Here is a 23,720-nt window from a genome sequence, read left to right as displayed (position 1 = left end):
TTAGTGACAAGCACTGTTCAACGTGTAATAGCAATCCATCTTGCTGGAACACCGTTCTCGGCGATTTCGTAAGGCTTGGTCGGCGGTTTCCTTGGTGGCAAGGCCCATTTGGCCCTCCCAGGCTTGTGGTCATCCAGCTTGCCTTTCTTCCGCATGAGCATTTCCATGACTGCAACCCTGATGAAGTCGCTGTTTTCCCGCATATCCCTCTGTCGTGCCAAAGGCCCAGCTGCGACTTCCGCAAAAGCGTCTTCAGGTGTAGGTTGTGTGCGCCTACTGATCACACTGGGCGAAGTGCTTTTGGCTGAGCGTGAGATCTTGTACGTTTGCATCTGGATAGATGCTGTGCATTTTGTTGCGCTCATGGTCTGAGCTAGTGACGGTGGCACGTGAGCTTCAATCGGAGCATTCGTTGTAGGATTTAGATAGCGTCGCAGTGATGGAGTTGGTGTATCTTCGAGTCGTGGAGGCATGCGCTCATCAGTAAATGGTACTTGAGGATCGATGGAAATGATAGATCTCGTAAGGAAATCGTCTGGCGTAATCATTGGGGTCGTGAGAGTTGAGAATGACTTTGCAGCGTGTCTCAAGGCTCGTAGAGATGCTGTCAGATTTGACTTGAAGGCTGACTTCCGGGGGGGCGATTCAATCCCAGTACTATGCTTTGCCTCGCCTTTCTCTCCAGATTTGTGAAAAACTCTGAAGTCTAGCTGATCGACATCTATTTCTGAGATAGACAACGGGTGGTCTTCAGAGGCAGGCTCGCCAGGTGGTGAAAGTGGTTGCAATCTTCGCGATGGCAAGGACTTTCTGCCACGAGGTATCGAACCAGAATGAGGTGTTGATAGTGAGCTAACAGAGGGTGAAGCTTCGTTGATTGACCCGTCATCCAGTGACGGCATCGATTCACTAGACATCGTCCTTGTAGACAAAATCGACTCGCGGCCGTTGTCACTGCCAACAGGATCATCCTCCTCTTCCGGTGGGCTGAGAAGGAAGTCGAGTGGACTCCTCCCCAAAGATATTGATAGCTCCTTCTCCGTTACACCAGTATGTTGTAAGATGTTGTCCACCGTCAACCTTTGCCCAGCACCGTTCCTATTCCGTGCACTATAATTCTTCTGCAGAGGTATCGATGTGATGGCAAGAAGTGCGGCCACTGATGGAGGTAAAGCGTCTGGAGAGTGAATGGTGCGCGCTCGACGTTCTGATTTTTCTGAATGTCTCCTTCCACTTTGTCGTTCCTTACGTTTTTGAGATCTCGGTCCTTCGTGAGGGAAATCGCGGTGTCCACGCATGGGGATTACGACAGGAGAGGTAGGTGTAGTCGGCCTTGAAATAGTTTCCGTTGAGGAAGCGCTGGACATGTCCTTCCTGTCTTTCTTTGACGGAGAATTGTTCCTCCTTTCATTTCGAGTCCGCTCATAGTTGGGTTCTTTGGGCGCAGGAGAACTCGGACGAGTAAACAGAAAGCTCCTTGGTTGGAGCATTGTCACATAAGAGCTCGTCGCGTGCCGAGGGAGGCTACGGCGGGGGCCGTTTACCAGCCAGTAGTGCCAGTACCTATTACTTGAGAGAAACCGGCGTACCAAACTTCCCAGAATCAGGAACTCGGGACTTGACCAGGTGATTAATCCAGACGAATTCTTGCAGCACACGCCAAACTGACTCGTGGTAGCCTTATCGGAAGGTGACTCGGGAAGTCAACAACAGTTCTAAGCATATATCGGTTTGGTGTGAGTTGGGGTGATACATGACAGGCTGGCAGCTTTAGTCAGTGGAAGGACATGAGTGTTCTGAATGCCGTAGATATCCTCGAGAGTTGTTGATGCTGAAGGAGAGATGATGGCCTGATGAATGTTGAGAAGTGAAGTATAGAAACAGCTGGTGTGTAAGCTGCTCGGGTTGACGTGGAGTTGTTGGACCAGGAGGGGGGCGGTGGCAGCCTTACATACGACGGGGCGCACTGATAAGGGTCCTGTCGGCATCCGGAGGCACACGAGCGAGCACACGAGCGGAGAGCCCGATAATACTGTATCGCCAGTTCGCAAGGTCCTCGTCCACGTCCTTCCTTTCACCCGATGCGCCGGAAGACGATGACTCTTTTTATTCAGTCAAATTCCCATGCTCTGTGCCCCCATTGCGGGACTTTTCTGGTCTGCGCTTCACTTTGGAAAAAATCAAGGAAAAAGGAAAGGAACCCCCCCAATCTCTGCTGAGTCTGCCCTCGTCTCAGGATTCGGCCCAGCACTCGGCAGCCGTGAATCTTGTCCTTCCCGCGCCTTGTCTGGTCGTCCGGAGCCGTCGTCTACCGTCTCACCGAGTCACCCACCCTCAGATATCAGATCGTACTGCCTCTTGCGCCCATCGGAAGCCCCATGGCCGTGGGGGACCTGGCTTTCACGTCCCTGATTCCCCAAGTGTCACTTCATGTGTCTTCCCAAGGCAAGGAGGTGGGCGAGCAAGCATCACTCGATGCGCTAGTCCTGTCCGTGGCCCGATTCTTCGTGTATCATCCCGCTTAGTTGGCTTGTTGCATCGTGCTTCGTCCACTCAAGGAAGGATAAGAGGAATTGAGATCCTTTATCGCCGAAGATGGGAAGAGAATTGGCGTGGCATGCACTCCACATCATGACGGACCCCCCACAACAGAGACATTAAATACTCAGAGATCATCTGAAGGCGACTGCTTCGGGACTCAGCGGTACCTGCACCTGCTGGTGTGCGCGCAAAATTCATCCCAGATTTTCTCCTTCCGCCGTACAGTACACGTCGACTCGCATGCCTCACCGCTGACTTGTGAGCCCGTGGCACGCTCGATCCCCTTGTAGCATGGAAGAATAGACCGTCAAGAAAAATCCGCAATTGTTGTCCAAGAAGAGGAAGGTCGTTAATTTTCACCTCCGGGATCGGGAAAATATCTGGAGAAGAGCGCTATGAAGTCGCTGCTTTTGACTCTGTCATGGACTTATGGCCTTGGCAGATGATCGAACAGTGGGAGAACGCTGGCAGTGTAAATAGCGATTCAGAGGTTGCAAACAATACAATTAAAACGAAGAGACGCTTGGAACTTGGAACTAGGTTTTGGTATTTCGCTCTGGACAAAGCCAAGAACAGTCAGTATAAGACAACACTGAGAAGCTAGTTCCACGATGAAAGGCTCCTCCTCTGTTGTCATCGGTACCTGACCAGATCACGTGTTCTCGTAACACCTTCCAGATTGACGGAACGAGATCGATCACATTTGACAGACCTTATCACGCAGGCCGCCCATTTCATGCAGCTCTTATCAATGACATGTCAGATCGTTTGTTGCCCAATAGGAGATTTTGACTTCCACAGCCAATTGTTCCTTGGCGTTTCCAGAATGAAGCTCATGGGGGGACATCAGCAGTCCAACTCGAACGCCACTGCTCAGTGCGAGCATGTGAACTGAACCCAACTGAACCAACTGAACCACAGTATCACTTTACTCGAGACACGGACTATTTTCTCTCAGTGAGGATGTGGCTGCCTGGTGCGCTCAGAGAAAACGAAATGGATGCCTGGCCGTCTGATAATCTTACCCTCGCCGATCCAAATTAAGCGAGTGAGCTTAAATCATCTCACGGGGTTTCGCTCCTCTGACGTGCTCTCCTCGCGTCCACCCATTTTGAGAACGCGAGATCCCGAGCCGCCTTTCTCCTTGTCTCGAAGCCAAACCAACTCCAACTTCCCAGTTTGTTTCCCCTTCAATTGTATGCCGGTTCTCACCTTCGAAGATGGCTTCGAGTCAGAGGGAGCCTGATGCTGAGGCTATCGAGGACGACGAACGTCAGTATGCCCACCTGAGAGCGAGCAATGATGCCGATGACCTGTAAGTAGAACGCATCCTTTGCTGTTTCCATACTGACCACCAAGGAATCTGCTTCGCCCACAGAATCATTCGAAGACCCTTCCTTTCCATGAACTCTTTACCTCGCTGTTCAACCCCCTCAACGACAACAAGAAACGTCCCACAGGTCCGACTGTGGCGCGGGCAAAGCAAGGTCCCCATGGACCAAGTAATCAGCCTCCGCACGAGATACGTCGCAATATCATCTCGCGATTTATCTCCAGGTGGCGAAGAGACGTCGGCAATGACATCTACCCCGCTCTCCGCCTGATATTACCCGAGAAGGACCGTGACAGAGCCATGTATGGTCTGAAAGAGAAAGCCATCGGCAAATTGCTTGTCAAATTGTTGAAGATCAATCCAAATTCAGAGGATGGCTTCAACCTCCTCAACTGGAAGTTACCAGGTCAGACGACGTCAAGCCGAATGGCGGGAGATTTCGCAGGTAGATGCTATGAAGTATTGTCCAAGAGAGCTATGCGATCAACGGTTGGTGATATGAGAATTGCGGAGGTCAACGAATTGCTGGACCGTCTCTCCGTGGTTTCTAAGGAAGAAGACCAATTGGCTCTTTTTCAAATTTTTTACAATAGGATGAATGCGGAGGAGCTAATGTGGCTCATACGTATCATTCTACGGCAGATGAAGATAGGAGCCTCGGAGAAAACACTATTTGACGTGAGAAGCCTTCCAGCTCTTGAGCTATCGCTAACTAGAGTCTCAGCTGTGGCACCCCAATGGAGAAGCCCTCTTCAACGTAACATCCAGTCTCCGACGCGTCTGTTGGGAACTGAAAGACCCCTCGGTGGTCCTCAATGAAGAGAAGACTGGAATTACTCTTATGGAATGCTTTCAGCCACAACTCGCACAGTTCCAGATGCATTCGTTTGAGACGATGATCGCGAAAATGGGCTGTACACCAAGCGAGCCCAACTTCTGGATCGAAGAAAAGTTGGATGGTGAAAGAATGCAAATGCACATGACGAAGGACCCCAACAGTAAAGGAGGGTTTCGATTTTCATTCTGGTCGCGAAAGGGAAAAGACTACACATACCTATATGGCAACAGCTTCGAAGATGAACGCTCCGCACTCACTCGACACCTCAAGGACGCCTTTGAGGATCGAGTGAATAATGTTATCTTGGACGGCGAAATGATCACCTGGGATCCAGAGCTGGATGTGATGGTAGGGTTTGGCACATTGAAGACTGCAGCACTATCTGAGCAGAGAGATCCTTTCAATGGTACCGGCCATCGACCTTTGTTCCGGGTTTTCGACTGCCTGTATCTGAATGACAAAGTCCTTACGCAATATAAGTTGGAGGAGAGACGAATTGCGTTAGAGGGCTCAATCAGGAACGTCCATCGTCGGCTTGAAATTCATCAATACCAAGAAGCTCATCAGGCATCACAAGTTGAGGCCGCCTTACGCAAAGTAGTAGCCGAAGCCTCTGAAGGGCTTGTGTTGAAGAATCCAAGATCAATCTATCGATTGAACTCTCGAAATGATGACTGGATGAAGGTCAAGCCTGAGTATATGACAGAATTCGGAGAATCGCTAGATTGCGTTATCATTGGTGGCTATTACGGCTCCGGTCATAAAGGTGGACGTTTGTCGTCGTTCTTGTGCGGACTTCGGGTAGGCCAGAATGACATTCAGAAGGGTATGTGCTTCTTCGGATATGCGGGTTCCAGCTAACGATGGAATAGGTGCAAATCCGATGAAATGCATTTCATTTTTCAAGGTTGGTGGAGGTTTCAGAGCCCAGGATTACCGCAGTATCGATGAGAAGACAAGTGGGAAGTGGACCAAGTGGGATCGAGCTCATCCGCCTACAGAACTCATCACGCTTGGCGGCGGTGATAAGCAATATGAACGGCCAGATGTATGGATCAAACCAAGCGATTCGGTCGTCCTAGAAGTCAAGGCCGCATCAGTCGGAGGTTCTGATCAGTTCGGTTTCCAATACACCTTACGTTTCCCTCGGTTCAAGAAGCTGCGAGACGACAAAGCTTGGGACACTGCACTTTCCGTTGATGAATTCATTCAGCTCAAACTTCGTGTCGAGGCAGAATCAAAGGAGAAGAAATTCGAGGTCGACACACGCAGGAAAAGTACAAAGAAACTGAAGAAAGAAGTGGTCATCGCTGGTAATGATACTAAAGTCAAGACCCCATACGCCGGTCCGAAAACTGCGGTCTTTGAGGGCCTGAATTTCTGCGTTCTGAGTGAGATGCTTTTTCCTCAAAAGAAGTCTAAAGCGGAGATAGAGCAGATCATTAAGAGCAACGGAGGTGCGATCTCCCAAAGCCCCACCGCCAAAGAAGACATGATTTGCATTGGAGACAAGAAGGTGGTCAAGGTCGCGAGTTTGATCAAAAGCGGACAAACGAACATTGTCAAGCCATGCTGGGTTCTTGATGCTCTGAGGCAAGCCGAGATTGATGGTCCACAGCGACAGCGGCTCTTGGTTCCGTGGGAGCCAAAGCACATGTATCATATGCTGGATCTGATGCGCGAGCAGATTGAAGGGAATGTGGATGAGTATGGAGACAGTTATGCTCGAGATGTCTCGGTCGAGGATCTCAAGAAGATCATGGACGATATGATACACCCAAAGAACTCGGCGTTCAATTCCAACAAGTTTCTTACCGAGCTTGACGAGCGCGGAAAAGGTCTTGGCGAGGTACCTGGATCGATGTTCAGGAGATGTGTTGTTCGTTTTGTGTCGGAAGATGAATTGGAGGACTGTGGACCGAACGTTGATCTCCTGATTGCGAAGAGCCAGTTCTCGTTTTCTGGAGGCAGAATTGTTGAAGATGACAAGGATGAAGATATCACTCATTATGTGATCGTTAGTCAAAATCCAGAAGTGGTGCGGTCTTTGAGGGAGAAGATGTCACAAAGAAATGGAGTTGTGCCGAGAATTGTCGGATTGAAGTGGTTGCTGGAGAGCTGGCACGAGAAAACATTGCTGGACGAGGAGAGGTATGCGGTCCGGATCTGACGATTGCATATGGTTATGGGCAGGTTTTTGGTGTCAGAGGTTGTGATCCATTTCTGATGATTGCTTTGCATATGGGCCGGAGTTTGATATCAGGGGCAATGATTCCCAAAAAGCTTAGCATCATTGGTTAGCATAGCAAAGATTCACTCAGCCGTTCTCTCTTTCAATGTCCTTCAGGCCCATGGAACATTTATGAACCCTTTTTTCATTGTCCAAAAACTTGTGCCCGGAACTCCAGCTGATGCAATTTTAATGCACTCTTATAATGGGGGCAAATTCTCCCTACAAATCGGGCACTGCAGCCGAAACCTCATCCACCCCTCAAGGCAAGCACTATGAAAAACGTGCCTGCAAGGGGTAACCATATACAGCCTCCTAGCCAACATGCCCGTCACTCCTCCCGCATTCGCGTTGGAATCCTCTCCTGCACCAACAACAGGCACCTCAAGCACCTGCATACAGATCGCACAATCCACACTCCTAACCCCACCATCCCTCTTCTTCCTCCCCAGCTCCTCACTCGTTCTCGTCCTCTCCAAAGTTGGAGAACCTGGGATTTGGACAAGGCCGATAGGCAGCCCGCCAGCCTCAACATTATCTTCCCGAAGAATGGGATGATAATCCCATCCTTCTTCATACCAATTCTTGGGTAGTCCCCATCTCGGGCCCATAATCTCTTGCGCAACGAGAACCCAGATCTGCACCCATACCCAGCCAGCCAATACGCAGAACGCCTTCCAATCCGTCTCTGCAAACAAGATGTTACCTTCTTTTAGATAGAAGTAGGCGAAGGGTAAGAGGCGGAGAATCGATTGACCGATGATGAATTTCCAGAGCAGGGCTTTGCGGCAGTTGCGGATGACGTTCCGCCGGATTTGCGGGAGCCAGATAGAGAGGTAGATGAAGGAGAGCGTGTTTACGTAGAAAGTGCGGAGGGGGATGGGCCAGGATGTTGAGGAGAGGGAGATGAAGAGGAGGAGGGTGAGGCCAAGGATGAATTTCACATAGATAGCGCCGAAAGAGGAAGAGCTTCGTGGTGGGGTTTGAGTGGTAGTCGCAGGCGTATTCGTCGTGGGGAGTAATGGTGCTACGACTGTGGTGGTGTTTTCGGCGATCTCAGCATCAGTGTCTTGGTCAGAAGGGATAATGATGGGTATGTTGGTTGGACGAGGGGATGTATCGGCACCAGCTGCTGTGATAATAGGTGCTGGCGTAGAATTGGCATTCGGCCTTGCTGGAGGGGCTGTAGGAGGCTGGTGTGTTCGTATTCTCTCTCGCCGCTCCGGCTCTTGAACCTGATAAATTGCTCCCACAAATCGTACGCCAAGAGCCACGGACATCAGCGCAGTGAAGGATGTCAACAACGCGGCAGGAAAGAGATTTGGAGCAGTTGCACTCAGAAGAGACAGGCTCGAAAATAGTAGGGCATCAGCCATGAGCATGATGGCCACAGTATATAGACTGACTCGTCCAATTGTGGACGGTGTTGAAGCCTCTTTTGACTGGATCTTCAGGAGCATAATCTGTGCAAATATCACAAGAGCAAATATATGTAACCAACTCCGGATATCATGTAAGAATAACTCTTGTTTCATTCCAAAGAGATGCTCCCCATCTCCGGGCGAAAAGTCTGGAGGTCCTTTCGACTCGATCACAAATCCACAATCAGGGGAGAACATGACCGTAGACATTTGAAGTTTAGGGGCATCGGGAATAGGAGCGCCGTTTGGAAATCGAATCTCTTGCTCAATCTGGTGAACAATGTTTGCCGGGTCAAGACGTCCAGCACCGCTAGCCAAGTCGACCTTCAGTGGATAGACTTGAACATATACCACCAACTCGCAATGCGGAACCGGCATTGTTGCATCTCCTTGATTGTCCGGACTTGAGGTGAAAGGGTTGCCTGGGTCAGCCCAGATTGCATTTTCCATGCCTTCGATGGCCTTTTCCAGTGTCCTATTAAGGAGTTTCTGACTGGAAAGATAGTGCTCCCGGCTAGGAGTTAGATGGGGCAATCCATAAATTCCATGGAATTTGTCACTCGTTGTTGTGAAAAGCATCACTCCCTGCTTTGGCCAGTGAAGTCCATGGACCCTCATTTCCCATCCATCGCCATAACTGGTTTCGTCTTGAATTGTAATAGTGGCGACAGCTGATCTGACTGCATTGACAGGTGAAAGCGGGAGGTCTTCAACAGAGCCTATTTCCTCTGCCTGCTTCTCATCCAATTTCAGCATCAGCTTGCCTTCATTTCCAGTGATGTTCCTGATCCAGTACTCCTCTCCTCTAAAAGCCCAATCGGTCTCTGGTGCGATTTCCGTGAGGTTCATGACCCGTTTCCTTGGTTCGCCGTTGATGTCTGCTGTATGCCGAACCCACCTCCCTGCCACAATGCCGGTCACATTCTCATAGACATCCGGCATCAGCCCATTCTCACCACCATCAACTGCCCGCCACTTTCCTCTGGCTTCATCACTGTACTCTGAACTCCTCTTCTTGAACGCCTCTAGCCTTTCCCACGCATAATCATCGTCCTCTCTAAACCCGGTCAAGTTCAAATATCTCGGTGCCTCATGCTTCGAGCTATCCGGCCCCTTCGGAGAGAAATCCTGCCATTTCGTGATATTCAGAATGTCGAGCGAACGTCGTGACACAGCAATTCGTTCCGCAGCGTAATCGCGAGCTGTAGGGAAGCCGGGAGGTGGCCCTTGGTCCGGAGAGGCGTAGAGGAAGAATAGAAGGACAATGATTAGGACAACGCGCGCATATTCCTGTTGAGGAACTGGCTGCGGTGGCATTATGTGTGCACGAGTAGGGGTAGGAGCTTCATCGTAGGAAGAATGATGAAGTCCAGCAGTGGTGGTGATTCACGGGAGTTCGCGTGATGTGATTGACGTTGGCAAGGCTTGGAAGATCCACACGCACACCTCACTCAGCCCTGCATGCGGCCACGCGATTTTTTGCTATGTCGAGCCTTGTCCTCCCTCGAGACTCGACATCAACAATTTACAATATACAGAGCAAAAGGCCTACGGTGGGACCACTCTGGCGATTCGGATTGCGATTGCGCACACCATAATGGCATCTAATCCAGAATCAAGTTCCCCAAACGCCAACCGCCAGTCGGTCAACTCCGTAGAGCTCCAAAGCCTCTTTTCTTAGCCACGACCCGCTAACAACAAGTTGCAGACAACGACGGATGCTTCCGCATCTGCTGAATTATCTGCTGTCGTCGATGAGCTACTAAACTCTCTGTCAAATAAGTTTGCGGGTGTGTCGAGCGAGATCTTCGCGAAGAGTAAGCACTGGATTGACCGCGGGATCTCTCCTCCAAGGGGAAGCTAACTTATGCAATACAGTGGACGAGATGTCGAGACGGCTGGATAATCTGGAGGCTACATTACAAAGCGGTGCTGAAGGCAAGGATGGGAGAGGCAGTCCTACGAAGCAGTAGCCTACAAAGCGGCAGGAAAGTAGCTAGAGGTTGGTAATTCGGGATTATAGGCGTTGGGGAGTTGGTTGAAGGCATCACAGGCTTTATCGATTCAAGGATAAATTAGGCCCGGAATCTGCTCTGATACTATTGGAGGTTACAAGATCATACACTAAGGCACAATACACATAAGATTGCAAAGAAACGTCATAGCAGCCAACTCCAAGTCCCGTTTCAATTTTCCTAATAAGTGCAACCAACGACCCATATCGAGTACATATCTATAGCTCAGACTTGCCTCCGGTGACCTTCTCGACGAATTTCCTCAAGATGTTGGTCTTGCTGGTGAACTCATCAAGCTTCGCTGGAGCAAGACCACCCTTCTTGAGGATGTTGTCCAATCGAGTCAGCTCCTTGGCGGCATATCCGTCACTCTTCGACATTTTGTCGAAGACTTTGACGTAGTAATCAGCATACTTGTACTGAGCACCCTCCTTCAAGTCCTTTGCAGCCTTGGTAGCTTCAGCAGCGATCTCAGCAATGCTGGAGCCACCAGTGAACTTCTGAACAAGGGTATCCAAAGCCTCAATAGTACCGGCAGTAGCATCAAGCCCACCACCTGGGGTACGGTGTGTTCCAGCCTTCTCATTGACGTACTTCACGATATCAACCTCCGTACGTCCAGCATTGAATTCCACAGGCTCCTTGGAACCCTTGGGGAAGAACTTGATTGTTGGGTATGAGGAGACGCCTTGGTCTTTGGCTGTGGCTTTCGAGTTCTCTGCCTCGGCATCCACCTTCGCAATAACGACGTTAGGCTCGTTGGCAAAGTCCTGGGCAACCTTCTCCCAGATTGGTGCAAGGCTCTTGCAGTCTAGACACAAGTTAGCGCAGCTCGTGATGGGGGATTGTGGTAGACATACGGCCACACCATGGTGCTGTGAAAGCAACCAAAACATCCTTATCACTACCAATTTCCGTCTTGAATGACGAGTCGGTCAACATGTCAACCGCACTAGCAGGAGCCTTCGCCTTCTTGGGCTTGACGCCTGTCTTCTTTGTAAGGAACTCCGTCAAGCTCTCCAAGTCTCTGCCGCCATTGTAGTCCTCGGGCTTGTTGCTCTTTCCATCGAAGTATTTGATTGTAGGGAAGCCCTGAACACCAAATCGCTTTCCTAATGATTTCTCACTATCGGCATCGACCTTCGCAATAACAACCTTGTCCTTGGCAAAGGCGAAGTCTTGTGCCAGTTGCTCGTACACAGGAGCAAGTGTCTTGCAGTGTCCGCACCACGGGGCAAAGAACTCAACAAGGGCAGGCTTGCCAGAGATCGCGATCTTGTCAAAGTTGTCTGGGATAAGGTCAAGGACGGCGGAGTTGTCGTAGGTTGGTGGGGGAGAGCCTGGCCCTTTGGCAAAGGATAAGGTGGCCAGCCCAGCAAATAGAAGACTCTTGATGAGAACCATTGTGAATAGTAGTGTATTTGGTCGGACTGCTCAGAGTGTGTGGAATTAACTCTGAAGGTGGGCGAGCAATTCGCCTTTTTGTAGTGGGAAGGGTTGGATTTCTAATCCTTGGTTATGGACAGAGTTTCTAGTTCGAGCTCTCAGCAAAGCGGTGGCGTTTTAGAGGCTGAGCTTTCAATCAACCGGCCCCGCTTAAATATGACGCTTAAAGGGGGTGTCACGTGATAACGATAGCGTGTTCTTATGTCGAGAGGTATTCGAGTTCTAGAAGGAATACTTAACTTGGATATAAGATGGACTGCAAATGCAAAATAAGCTTGACGCCGCGCATAAATATTTGTACTATGTTCCACAAAAATTTGGCGATGAGTGTATATAAGTAACAATTCATCCTGAGGGACGACCATGAGTGATCACTGTAGTAGAGTCATTCTAAGCAGACCCAAAATCTCTTTGATGGATGGTCTCACAATATCAGGTATATCGAGTTCTCCCATAATTCAAGCACCTATACCCTCCTCTAATATCGAATAAAAGCACAACACTCTGCTTTGATGCCACCCAGTAACTCAGTCTAGCCGAATTTTTCCCTATACGCAACCACCAAAATCGGCCACGGCCATTTTCTCCTCCTGGTAAAGAGATACCTCTGTCGCGACGAACTTTTGGCGATCTTCGAATAGCTCCCAGATGTACTATATTCGTACGCAGCTTCACTCCTTTACCAATTGCCATTATATCCGTCCATTCCATCCGCCCATCCATCCTTCAACCAACTGATCAATTCATTCTCTAATCTCCTTATCCTTCTTCTCTTCCCATCACAACTCTCAGGGTTTCGATCGCTACAAATGATGGCTGACAGCATGTTTAAGTTCAACGTCTGCACCGAGCCTGGCCTCGTTTTACAACGGAATGACACTTCGACTCGGGTACAAGTTCTGCGTCGAGCATATAAACGAGTTGGCGATAAAGGAGAGGCTCGAGACCGACAGTATGACTAGCAACACATTGTTCATCTTCTATAAAGTTGCAAGAACGTCTAGTAACGAGATAGAGCAACTGGCTGCATGGACGTCCACGAGGGAGCACTTTAGCACTTTTGCCAATGCCCCGACGGAGGTAGCCCGCACCAGTCCGATCTTGAGAAAATTCTCGCCGCCTGCAATCTATACCTTGGCTTCCCGAATCATAGCCTCGCTGAGCTCCCCCAACTTCTTTTCCGCCGCAACCATTTCTTCTGGTACAGTAGTGCCCTTTGATATCCCTCTACCGCACCTTCGATAGAAGCATTATATTAGCCAGCGACGAACAGCGTGACAACTGCCGTACAAGCTGTGTGGGTCGCATTAGCTAGGTGTTGCCTTCCCGTAGATGCTCAAAGTTCTGCCTTCTAAAGGTATATTGGGACAGCGATTAGGAGAAAATGACTTATTTAGATCGATCTCCTGCGTAGTTCGATGATTCGCTGGTCTGAACTTGGATTAGAAAGCTGAACTGCTCCAGAACCTGGCCTCCCTAAGCTCGCTATGACATGGATTTCCTCTTGCGTAGTGCAAAATGACCTTCGGGTCTCTGTCACTGCATCGAATACACTAAAGAGAAACGTAATACCGCCGCCGGCTAGTGCAACCAACTGATCAAGACTTCGCGTGCTCGTATTCGTTTTTGGAATAAAGAATGGCTGATATTTCAGAGTAAATCCTTCATCTGTCAGCACGCCAGTGGACATAAGAATCGCTACTCCAAAGGCGATTGGTGTCGAAAGTCCAGTTATAAAAGCCGTGCTCTTCATCCATGCCTTTTTGATGCCTCTACTGAAGACGGTGCCTACTTTTCTACGCACTAGAAGGACTGGAAGGGCAGAAAGCAGGAGGACAAAAATGCCTGCGCTGAGACCAATTCCCAATGCAAATTTGTCCGACTGTGTCATTTCAAGGTTCCTTTGCTGATGTGCATCGGTCCGGTGCACTACAGAGATGACTGTGGGATAAGAATCCTGGTTTCCGAGAACTATGCTGAGGTGGGCTGGCCTGGCTCGCTAGAAAGACAGCATTCACCGTAGCCCAGCTGAAAACTCTAGCGACAAAGATTCAGAGCCGCTCTTTTGACCTGCAGCCGCCAAGCCGAAATCGCGAACAGTGCGAGAGCGAACATACTAAAGGTCTAGCAGATGTTAAGGGGGGCTACAATTGCCGCAGCCCGTTGGACCATTTCAGGAGCGAGGGATGTGAAAACCTCTAGAGGCGTCGCTGGAAGTCGGAGTAGTTGGAAAATTACGTGCGCGGACGCAATAACAGGAACTGTCAGGGTCGCTATGAAATCGTTCGTAATATGATCGAATTTTCTCAGCCGAGGATTGAACAGGCTTGGCGATATTCCGGACCAATCGGTTTCTGCCGATTCGTTCCAGGGGTCTGGAACGGGCGGTAATGGAACGTTCCAATCGTTCCTAAGCGAGCTAATCCCTGTAGATTCTCGTTATTTTGTAAAGAACTTCTATTAATTATGCTATTGAGAGGCTAAAAACCATTATATAATCTCAGAAAGGCCTTTATTAAGCCGTAGTACTACTGCGAGTAACTCTACCGCTACGAGGAGTCTTTCTTACTACACCACGTTATATAATTCGTCCTTGCTTCGTACAGCTACCCCCACTACTTCTACCACGTCCACTACGTCCACTATGTCCTCCACGACCTCCTATACTAATCTCTCTATTACTATTATTACTACTATTATTCCCTCCCCAGTAATAGCTTATAGCATGATCTGGCCACTTGTAATTACTATAGTAACTACCCCACATACCTATAATCCGGATATACTCAGGGAAAATAGTATTATTAAGTCCCGTACGAGTATACGTAGTATAAGGAATAGCCGTTATATTAACCCCTTCTTATTAAATAAGAAGAGCATTAATATAAGACTATTACTATATAAGAACTTGACTAATTATAATATGATTTGGATTAATAATTATATTCTGGCCAGGAAAAGTAAAGGCTTATTATTATTAATTATTATGGTACTATACTCTAGTTAGCTTTATTATATAGTAAAGGGTAAGGTATTATATAAAGAGAGTAAGTTATTAGCCTGTAATACCTATTATCTATTAGCCTTAAGGAAGAGGCTGGTTTGTACTAAGATTAGAAGTACTACTAGTACTAAAAGCAATAAAAGGAATAAGCCTTTAAAGATATTAGCTATTATATAATAAATAGGATTAAGGATTAAAAACTTATTACTAGTTTGGGTTTATAGGGCCAGGACCAGGAGCAGGAGGCTATATAAGGGAACTACTACCAGGAGTAAGAGACTATATAAGAGAATTACTACCAGGGGCTGGATTATTTAATATATTACTATTATATAATTAATATAATTACGAGAAGTAAAGAGAAGCAAGAGGTTCTTATATAAGTAGTAGTAATATTAATAAAGAAAGGAGGAAGTTAAAGCGGGAAAAATAGCCTTTAAATAAGAGTTATAGCTTAGAAATTTAGAAAATTTAGATAATATCCAGAAGATTCTCTAATTATATAAGAATCTTAAAGGGTATATATCTCTTTTAAACTAGCTAGTCTTAAAGAAGATTTATAAGATCCTAGTTCTTTTCTAATACTTTAAGTACTCTCTAATCTCTATTATTTCTGCTTCTATTTACCTTCTATCCCAGCTTATTATATAGCATGCCCCTGAAAAGACTTTCTCTAGCTTATTACTTATTAGAGGAATTAAGAGAATATTAATAGCTATAAATAAGAGCCTTAGCTAGTATTCTCTTTATATATCCTGGCTTTACTAAGCTAAGGCCCCTTACTTACTAATATTATATAATTCCTGGAAGTTATAATTCTTATACTTATTCTTACTTGCGGGTTATATAACTAAGTAAAGAGATCAAGTAATCTAATTAAAAAAGTCAAGTACTAATAGCTCTTAAGATAGCTCTTTATTATACGAGAAAGAAGTAATATTATTTAATAGTAAAGAAATAATTTAATTTCTATAGTACTCCCAAAATTTCTTTATATTTATAAGAGCTAGAGTTATATATTTCTTTGGCTAATTAGCCTTAATATATCTCATATAGAAGCCTGAATTAAGAATTAAGGCCATAGTATAAAAGGAAGAGAGATTAGTTCTAGTATAGTACTTATTAAGTATAGTATATGTAATATTAAGCTATATAAGGAACTCTTTACTTTTATTATTTTTTTTCTTCTTAAACTTAGCCTATATTATATTTAGCTAAGCTTATATAAGAAGAAAAAAGGAAAGTAAGAGACTTATAATTATTTCTTAAAAGTACTTAATTAAAATATCTATTATAAAAAGCATATAATTAATAGAAATAATATCTTTTTCTATAAAGAGAATTACTCGTATAAAAGTAGTAAGAAAGTCCCTAGTTATATAAAGCTTTTTCTAGTTTTTATAAGATAGGAAATCCTCTATAAGATTATTCTTATAATTCCGGTAATATTTATTTATATACTCTATTTTCTTAATAAGAATAAGAAGCATTTCATACTAGCTATTCTATCTTATATAATTATCTATTAGAATTATTCTCTTTATAAGTCCTATTCATTTAGCTATATAAGTAAGTAATTTGCAAATATAAGCCATAATATTATATGCTTTACTAAGTAGACCTAAGAGCCTAAACTTGACTCTCTTTTTCTTATTATTACTAATCTCTTAAGTCTATTTCTATTACTTATATAACTCAAGTTTCTCTATTTTAACTAATCCAGAAAATAAGAAAGCTTATACTATAAGATTAATAATATAGCTAATATAGCAAATTTGCATTTGCTATATATTCCACTTAATATTAAGCTCTTGTTTCTAGTATACTTGAATTACCTTATAAAGAGTCCCATTAGTTCTAGTATTATTACTTATAATAGCTCCAAGCTTTCATATAATACTATAGTCTTCCAGAACTAGAAAAAGAACTGAGAATTACTCTTTTCCTAAGTGGCCACGGACTGGTTTGAGAGCGAGAAGGACCTTTTAATACTTAAACTCATATAAGGTAAAATAGATACAAATAGCCAAAAGAAGAAAGCAATTTGGGAAAGTCCAAATATCTAAGAAAATATAAATATATAAGATTACTAATTAGAGAACTCGTTATATAGTATCCTTATACTAAACCCAGAATTCTTTAACCTTAATAGAAGTAGTAAAATAAGATATAGGAATTATGCCTTTATAAGCTTTATTTAAGAGCTAGTAAAGTATATGGAACTCTGGCCATTTTACTATATTATATAAGAGGTTTCATATAATAATAAGAGTAATTAAGGCTTCTATAAGAACTCTTTAATTAATTTGCTATTCAAGAACTTGTAAATCAAACTTCTTTATATCTCTAAGTTCTTAAGCTTAATAATAAAGCCCTTGGATTTATTAAGTAACTTTCTCCTAGTTCTTGGAGTTAGTAGGCTCAAGGGTAACAAGTAGATAATGCCTTAGAATATGCTTTCTGAGATTCCCTATAGTAGTAGTACTATATGGTAGTAGGAAAGAGTCTAATTAATAATATAAATAATAAAGTAAAGCTTTATTTTTATTAGGTAATATATAACGAGAATGCTTCCAAATCGGGGAAGTCCTCTTTAAATAGTCCGCAGAAGACGTTACTATCTCGGATAGTATAAGAGAATAGTCTGGTTTAATTAAAGAAGATATTTTGAGGATATACTCAAGGTAAATTAATTATACGGATAGATAAAAAGTAAGGAAGGGAGTATAGTGGGGGAAGTAGCGGTGGATTCGCCTACCCCTGTCATTATCGCCCTACCCCTGCCATTTTGGAACGTTTGGAACGTTCCATTACCAATATTACCTAATACCAGTCGATACCGGCCGGAACGTTCCGTGGAACGTTCCAGGGTGGAATATCGCCAAGCCTGGGATTGAATAGCCACGAGACAAGAATGGAGCATATCGTCAGAAGCCAGCCTGCTGCAGTGCCAGGGCCGTAGAGCGACTCCACGAGCTGGTATCTTGATTCACTCATCATAGACCTGGTTTGTTTAGATTGAGATGATTGCAGTCCATTCAGAATATCGGGTGCTCTCTCGGGCTAGAGCAGGTCGGTGGAGTAGGACGAAGTCGACGGAGTAGCGTCGCCAGAGTAGGAGCAATGAGCTTTCTTCGTGTGAAGGCCACAGATTCCTTGCTTTGGGTAGTGTTGGTAGAGGAAGGTCTTCATCCAGTGGGTTATGAGTCTTGGCAGTGTGGCTGAGTTTACTCTTTCGAAGAGTTCAAGGCAGAAGCCGATTTCGCTAGCGACTGTAACATACTGTAATATCACTAGCATGCTGAGCCCATTTTACAATGTGCTTTTCCTTTAAGGTAGTCCCAATTATCGTATACTGACATTACATTATCATCTCTATCTTTACTTCTCGCCAGGCCACTCCGCAACCCACTTTACGATCTGAGAAACCTCATTATCGATGACCTTCTGGACTCCAGCATTGACCAGCCCATTCCTCAACCTCAGATCGGAGCAGTGGAAACCACCGGGAATGATCTGCAGTGGCGCCTCTTTCGTTGACTCCAGCGGTCCCCCTGGACGGAATTCAGAAGACACTCCGGATGTTCGCCAGGGATCGAATTCGCCGTTTGTCCAAATGAGACGGGTGGTGTTTTCCAGTCTCCAGCCTTGGGTGTGCTTGTTCACTTGGTGTTCGTTGTTGTCGGGGCTGACAGCGCTGGCATATGTGTAGCCGTTCGTGGTTGGGAAGAAGATGGGGCATTGACGCTTCCAGTATGGGGAATTAATGAGGCGGGAAGCTAGGGTAGGCTTGCCTCGAGGAGCTCCGTTTTGCCAGTAGTAAAACGGCTGAGCAGCGAATCAGCGCATTGAGGTAGTGAAAAATCCGAAGGTGCCAAGAGCTTTGCATGTGTTTCAACTCCCAAGATACAAAGAGAAATGAGTCGACAAGGTTCCTGAAACTGCTCCTGGCTCTGTCCGGATTCTCATAGAGAAAGATACGGAAGCAGGATGAGAAACAGCTTACCTCGTTGCAAAGCATCCAGTTCCACTGTCTATCCGCGCCATTTCCGACGGTTCTGTTCGCGAAGTAAAGGTTAGATGCATTGTACGTGTCGAAGCATTCCAAAGTGGTGTTGCTCTTATAACCGAATTGTCTGCAGTCTGTGCAAAGCCTTCGTCAGTCTTCTGGTCAACTTCATGGTTCGGAAAGGCTTACAGCCGTAGACAAATGTTGGGGTCCACTTTGCATAGCCGTCCAGAGCTTTCTCGAGACCGACACCATTCTCATCTGGTGTCACTTTGGCCCCAGGAAGTACATTCTGTGGATCGTTTTAGCTTTAGCCCCGGTACACATTCTGATATGCACAACTGACCTCAATGTAATCGCAAAATCTATAGAAGTCGGAATAATTGGTGTAGAAGCTGTTTGACTGCCACAACCATGGACCGTTCTCAATAACACTGTCACGAGGATTAGTTGGATTTGATGATCAAGTCCTTCAGTTGAGGACTAACCCCATAACATCATCTCCATGCTTGAGATACTCCAGTCCGAATTTTTTCTTCAATGCCAATTGGTCGGACTCGTTTCTGTGTGTGAAAATATAATCCATATACTCAATAACGAGGTTGACGTCCTTGCTGCAGTTCTTCGGCATCCCCTGCTGAATGGGAACAAAATATTGCCACTAGAGAAGATTAGCAAAAGCAAGACAGCACCCGTCTCCCCAAAACCGACGTAGTCATCAATGGCCTCCACAGGAGCACTGGATGAATGATATGCCCAGAAGGTGCCAGGAGAAATATGCTCTGTCCATGCTGTCAATGCACCTGAATAAGATCCTCCCGTGAAAACCCAAGGCGCCTTATCTGCGTTGCTGCTATGATTCTTATCAAACGGTAAGTCGACAGTCTTCGCAAAGTATACGAAGTCATGAATGGCCTGGTGCAGGTTCAAGAGTTGCAAGGTCTCGGCAGTCAGATCGGCATAAGGAGATGATTCACCCCAATATCGATCTTCACATAATTAGCACTCGCATTACCGAGGGAAGGTAAGTTGCTCACGCTCAACCATAACTACGGCTCCATTGAGTTCCTGGCCGAGCAAACCCGTAAGGGTCACGTTGGTCAAATAGGCACCGTATGGTCCAGCAGCACTTTCACCTGGCGTGAACAAGACAACCTATTCGGGCAATTGGCATTGACTTCGAGTGAGTATACGGCCAAACTTACTGGAGAACCTGGTCCTTTCCAGTACTGGAAATTATACCAGTACTTTTGCTTGAAGGTTCCTTTGTTGGGGTTATCATGGTCGAGTAGTTGAGTGAAGAAGGCGTCTCCGGTGAAATTGGTCGCACCCGTTGCTTCAATGGCCGTCTCGTCTCCTTCTCCCAACGGCGGAGCCAACATTCCCGGAGGGCGTATACCAGCAACCAAACCGATACACGCCAACAGCGAGAGGGCGGGAACGAAAGGCACCTTCATGACGAGTGGAAGAAAAGCGGATGATTGAAAGAGCAGACTGTTCTCTGAACCGGGAACGTCCCAGGTAATAAAAAGGAACGAAACAGAACGAAAGCCAACAGAGGGAACGTCGTCCTTATCATGAACCCTGGTGCAGTTAATATGGAGTATCACCGACGCGACCTGGGATGGCGAGCTCGTGCAGGCTCTGTTCATCCGGAGAAAGAAGACGAGAGGAAGATGCAGATCCACGGCTCGGGAAGAAGGCGATAAGCCAACAGGATCAAGACCCCAAGGAGCCTTGCATTCCATTCTCAGATGGTCAATGTTGCAAAGGAACAACTCGGCCCGTAATTGGCGGGATACATCGATCGATCATCGGTACTTGGGTTTAAAGCAGCTGCAGCTGCAGCCCGCAGACAGGAGGGGTTTGGATCTTGGTGTCGAGGCAGCGAGTCAGCGTGGCAGCGTGGCCGTCCGCATGCATACATGCTTTTTGTTACATCTTTGGACAGGACAGCGAGGTCCGAATGAGGATGTAGAAGCGTGGATGGCTTAGGCTTACCTTTGACCTCCTAAGGTTTTATCTAAATTGAAGCTCGTGGATGCAGCAGGAGCGAGTGGGTGGGTATTTCGCGGACTTGTGGGGTAGCTGCAGTATGCACCAGATGCATGCAATGCGGTCTTGGCCAGCGCCGCCAGGGCCGCTCACTGGTTCGCTCAGCAACTGCCGTGCCTGGAACTCTGCGCCATTTCCTCTAAATCGACTAGCTGTCTCATGCGGATAGCCTCGCGATAACCACGATGGGCTGCGCCGTCGTGGTCCGTTTTTGTCTCGTGAATCGAGAAAGATTTCCGCAGGCCGTTTCTGTCCTACGTGTCAAGGCACTGCCAAGACGGGAGGCGGATTCGCATTGTCCTAACGCTTCTTGTGCTTCTCGTAAAATCCTCTTTCCGAATCGCAGCTTCGATCAGCCTTTGGGATGTGTGTAGAGAGGGGGCTGACCCTTCGTCATTATGGCACATCGAAAGAACTTATGTGAGACGGCAACACGGAACGGAACCTTGGCGAGTGAGATTTTTATTTCAACCATCTATCTTGTCCCCGAACCGACATGAATCACGAGGCCGGAACTCGCAGAACAACTGGAAGATTCGGTGTCGGATCGTGAGCACCATCGGTATTTCCAATATGTCCGATTGCGATGGGAGAGAACTCTTCTCACCACTGTAACCTGCCATGCCAGCAGAATATGGCATCTACTACGGCTCCTTGCAGTTCCTCGCTTTAGTCTCAAGTCCAATGAGAAATCACGACATCAGCGGCTCCTTACATTGTCACTTCATATCAAGTCTAATCGAGAAGACACAACATCTGCAACCCTTCTAGGTCTTTGCTTTCATCCCAAGTTAGACTGAGAAAACATTGCATGGAGGGTTGGAGAAGTGAAGGTGACCATGCGACGAAGTGACGAAATGCAAGCATTTATCCTATTCCGATAGTCCTCTAATGTGTACACTGCAGCGCCGAAAACCCTCTACTCCACTGAAGACTTCCCATGATCACGATCAAGAAGCACAACGCAATGATCACACTTGCCGCACCGTAGCGATAGGCGTTCCTCCTTCTCAAGGAACTCAGCTCACTGACCCAGGTACTGACTGTTGTCAAACATCCGCAAAAGCCGTCTTCTATCCCTTGAAGAACCTGACAGCCGACTGCACCCCCAAGGGGAACATGCTGCAGGTCATAGCTCATGCCTATGATTGCAGTGCCAAAGATGTTGACCACAAATGTTCCCAGTGGGAACGAGGCAAACTTGCTGTTCAAGTAAATGGAGACATAGAAACGTCCGAGGCATCCCAGAGGCGAGAAGACCAAGGCAAAGACTGTGCGGCCACGCCAGATCTCTGGTGGACCCTCGTTACGGTCTGGGGGGAATATAGCGAGGAATATAGCTCCCAGCCAACAGCCCCATGCTAGGACAACCGCCAGGCGGTCTAGGACTTTCCGACAGAAGCTGAACGGCAGACTTGGAGTATATGGCTCCAAAGCGATGGCGAGATGCGCTCCGATGTGTAAGCTTGAAATGCACAATGCTACCGTAGTGATGATGACAGCCACCAAGGCCATAAACGAATACCCTCCATTTCGGTCAACCGTAGAGGTGGAACTAGCACGAACTGGGTTGTAGTCTTCAGGATGGTTGAGAGGTGAAGGAAGGTCGTTAGATAATGCAAAGAAGACATCCCGAATGAAAGACGAAAATGAGGTGAAGCATCCGCAGAACCCAGTGGTGAGCCCAATGTACAATGGGATGGTCTTTTTCGTCGCGGCGTGTGCCTTCTTTGCGGCTTGTAAATCCACAGCCTGCTCTGAATCTGAACCACTCTCTTCGTCTTGCTCCTGTTGCCTCGCCTCCTCAACTTGATTGTCGTACGTAGGCGTGCCCCATTCCTCCTTGAACAACATCCGGTCCTCGCTCAGAAATCCCATAAAAAGGCTTCCACCAAAGTTCGCCCACAGCTCACTGAAAACCACAGGAGCTCCCGGATAGAATGTGATGGCCTGTAGGCCAAGTCGAGCGAGTGTGCCAAAGAAGGAAAACAAGATCAGATAAGAAATTACGTATAACTGTGTTGCAAATCTGGAAACCTTGATCACATCCTGCTCTTCTTCCTCTTTCGGGGGTTCGTCCCCTCTAGCAATTGAAGCCCTTCTCTCTCTTTCCTGATTCCTCTGGTATTCCTGTTCCCGACTCTTTGCCTCCTCTAACGATTTATGTAGATATATTGGTTCTTCGCCTGGATTCTCGACTGGTGAGGGTGTAGCCAATTCATCCAATTGAACGTAATTGTCCGGAAAATTGTAACTTGTCCCGCCCTGTGAAGGTCGACGTTTTCCGGAAGATATTCGCGATGAATGGGATAGCGTGCGATTAAAGCTCCTTCGTCTCGCAGTCTCCTCTCTCGAGTGATGGCTCCTCTCATCTTCCAATGTTCGAACCCTGGTTATTGGATCTTCATCGGGATTTTGAATTGGCGACGGTGTAGCCAACTCGTCGAGATTCCTGTAGGACTCTGGGATATCGTATCCAGCATCATGAGACCGCCGTCTTGCAGAGCTTTCTCGTCGTCTGGAGATGGACCGATGAGAGACAATGCTCTGCAGCTCGGCGGGATGCTCCTTGGTCTCTGTCGAATTCGTGTTCGAGGCTGGCATCATGAATCGAGGCACCTGAAGGCCGCCCGCCTGGCCGTGCTCCTCTCGATCATGGGATGAAAAGCAGCATCCCGACTTCAACTTTCGTCCGATCGAGAAAAGGTGGAGATTCTCTGCCTTGCCCGTCCCGACGTCAACAACCACACTAGAAAGCAAGCACCTAGCTAATCATGGCTCATATCTCGATAAGGAAAATACGTAGCTTATCGGCCCGCTTTCGGAAG

At 46.9% G+C, this 23,720-nt stretch overlaps 9 protein-coding genes across 9 annotated transcripts; 3 read left to right on the top strand and 6 right to left on the bottom strand.

Annotated features, from left to right (window-relative positions):
- Positions 1 to 23: 23 nt before the first annotated feature.
- K444DRAFT_497043 (uncharacterized protein) lies at positions 24 to 1,400 on the bottom strand (the record flags this gene model as incomplete). The annotated part of the gene is made up of 1 exon (XM_024873291.1): positions 24 to 1,400. A coding segment is annotated over one exon (1,377 nt), but the record flags the coding sequence as incomplete, so codon positions are not given.
- A 2,361-nt stretch (positions 1,401 to 3,761) lies between these two features.
- On the top strand, positions 3,762 to 6,882 carry K444DRAFT_643740 (putative DNA ligase; the record flags this gene model as incomplete). The annotated part of the gene is made up of 4 exons (XM_024884889.1): positions 3,762 to 3,856; positions 3,901 to 4,552; positions 4,599 to 5,538; positions 5,585 to 6,882. 4 exons carry the CDS (start codon positions 3,762 to 3,764, stop codon positions 6,880 to 6,882), a joined length of 2,985 nt encoding a protein of 994 aa, XP_024735923.1.
- A 260-nt stretch (positions 6,883 to 7,142) lies between these two features.
- On the bottom strand, positions 7,143 to 9,680 carry K444DRAFT_531511 (uncharacterized protein; the record flags this gene model as incomplete). The annotated part of the gene is made up of 3 exons (XM_024874989.1): positions 7,143 to 7,911; positions 8,365 to 9,345; positions 9,427 to 9,680. 3 exons carry the CDS (start codon positions 9,678 to 9,680, stop codon positions 7,143 to 7,145), a joined length of 2,004 nt encoding a protein of 667 aa, XP_024735922.1.
- A 397-nt stretch (positions 9,681 to 10,077) lies between these two features.
- K444DRAFT_531338 (uncharacterized protein) lies at positions 10,078 to 10,336 on the top strand (the record flags this gene model as incomplete). Its single annotated transcript, XM_024874971.1, has 2 exons — positions 10,078 to 10,180; positions 10,242 to 10,336. Coding segments are annotated over 2 exons (198 nt in total), but the record flags the coding sequence as incomplete, so codon positions are not given.
- A 260-nt stretch (positions 10,337 to 10,596) lies between these two features.
- Positions 10,597 to 11,782, bottom strand: K444DRAFT_530731 (disulfide isomerase; the record flags this gene model as incomplete). The annotated part of the gene is made up of 2 exons (XM_024874919.1): positions 10,597 to 11,189; positions 11,239 to 11,782. 2 exons carry the CDS (start codon positions 11,780 to 11,782, stop codon positions 10,597 to 10,599), a joined length of 1,137 nt encoding a protein of 378 aa, XP_024735920.1.
- Positions 11,783 to 12,443: 661 nt separating this feature from the next.
- On the top strand, positions 12,444 to 13,143 carry K444DRAFT_421193 (uncharacterized protein). Its single transcript, XM_024872706.1, has one exon. It carries the CDS (start codon positions 12,698 to 12,700, stop codon positions 13,067 to 13,069), a length of 372 nt encoding a protein of 123 aa, XP_024735919.1. The 5' UTR covers positions 12,444 to 12,697; the 3' UTR covers positions 13,070 to 13,143.
- On the bottom strand, positions 13,144 to 13,832 carry K444DRAFT_421198 (uncharacterized protein). The gene has a single exon (XM_024872707.1). The coding sequence runs from the start codon at positions 13,713 to 13,715 to the stop codon at positions 13,218 to 13,220; it is 498 nt and encodes a 165-aa protein (XP_024735918.1). The 5' UTR covers positions 13,716 to 13,832; the 3' UTR covers positions 13,144 to 13,217.
- Positions 13,833 to 18,209: 4,377 nt separating this feature from the next.
- K444DRAFT_531836 (uncharacterized protein) lies at positions 18,210 to 20,219 on the bottom strand (the record flags this gene model as incomplete). The annotated part of the gene is made up of 8 exons (XM_024875031.1): positions 18,210 to 18,656; positions 18,835 to 18,971; positions 19,027 to 19,129; positions 19,184 to 19,271; positions 19,326 to 19,498; positions 19,549 to 19,826; positions 19,875 to 19,992; positions 20,043 to 20,219. 8 exons carry the CDS (start codon positions 20,217 to 20,219, stop codon positions 18,210 to 18,212), a joined length of 1,521 nt encoding a protein of 506 aa, XP_024735917.1.
- A 1,111-nt stretch (positions 20,220 to 21,330) lies between these two features.
- K444DRAFT_613803 (uncharacterized protein) lies at positions 21,331 to 23,640 on the bottom strand. The gene has a single exon (XM_024880418.1). The coding sequence runs from the start codon at positions 23,494 to 23,496 to the stop codon at positions 21,781 to 21,783; it is 1,716 nt and encodes a 571-aa protein (XP_024735916.1). The 5' UTR covers positions 23,497 to 23,640; the 3' UTR covers positions 21,331 to 21,780.
- Positions 23,641 to 23,720: the final 80 nt, after the last annotated feature.

The sequence above is a fragment of the Hyaloscypha bicolor genome, assembly GCF_002865645.1.
Source record: "Hyaloscypha bicolor E unplaced genomic scaffold K444scaffold_87, whole genome shotgun sequence".
Lineage (NCBI taxonomy): Eukaryota > Fungi > Ascomycota > Leotiomycetes > Helotiales > Hyaloscyphaceae > Hyaloscypha > Hyaloscypha bicolor.
This window is presented reverse-complemented; position numbering and strand designations above follow the sequence as displayed.

Bases quoted from the DNA above. Each gene is read 5' to 3' on its own strand.
- K444DRAFT_421193 (XM_024872706.1), top strand. From the start codon at position 12,698: ATGACACTTCGACTCGGGTACAAGTTCTGCGTCGAGCATATAAACGAG.
- K444DRAFT_421198 (XM_024872707.1), bottom strand. From the start codon at position 13,715: ATGACACAGTCGGACAAATTTGCATTGGGAATTGGTCTCAGCGCAGGC.
- K444DRAFT_613803 (XM_024880418.1), bottom strand. From the start codon at position 23,496: ATGCCAGCCTCGAACACGAATTCGACAGAGACCAAGGAGCATCCCGCC.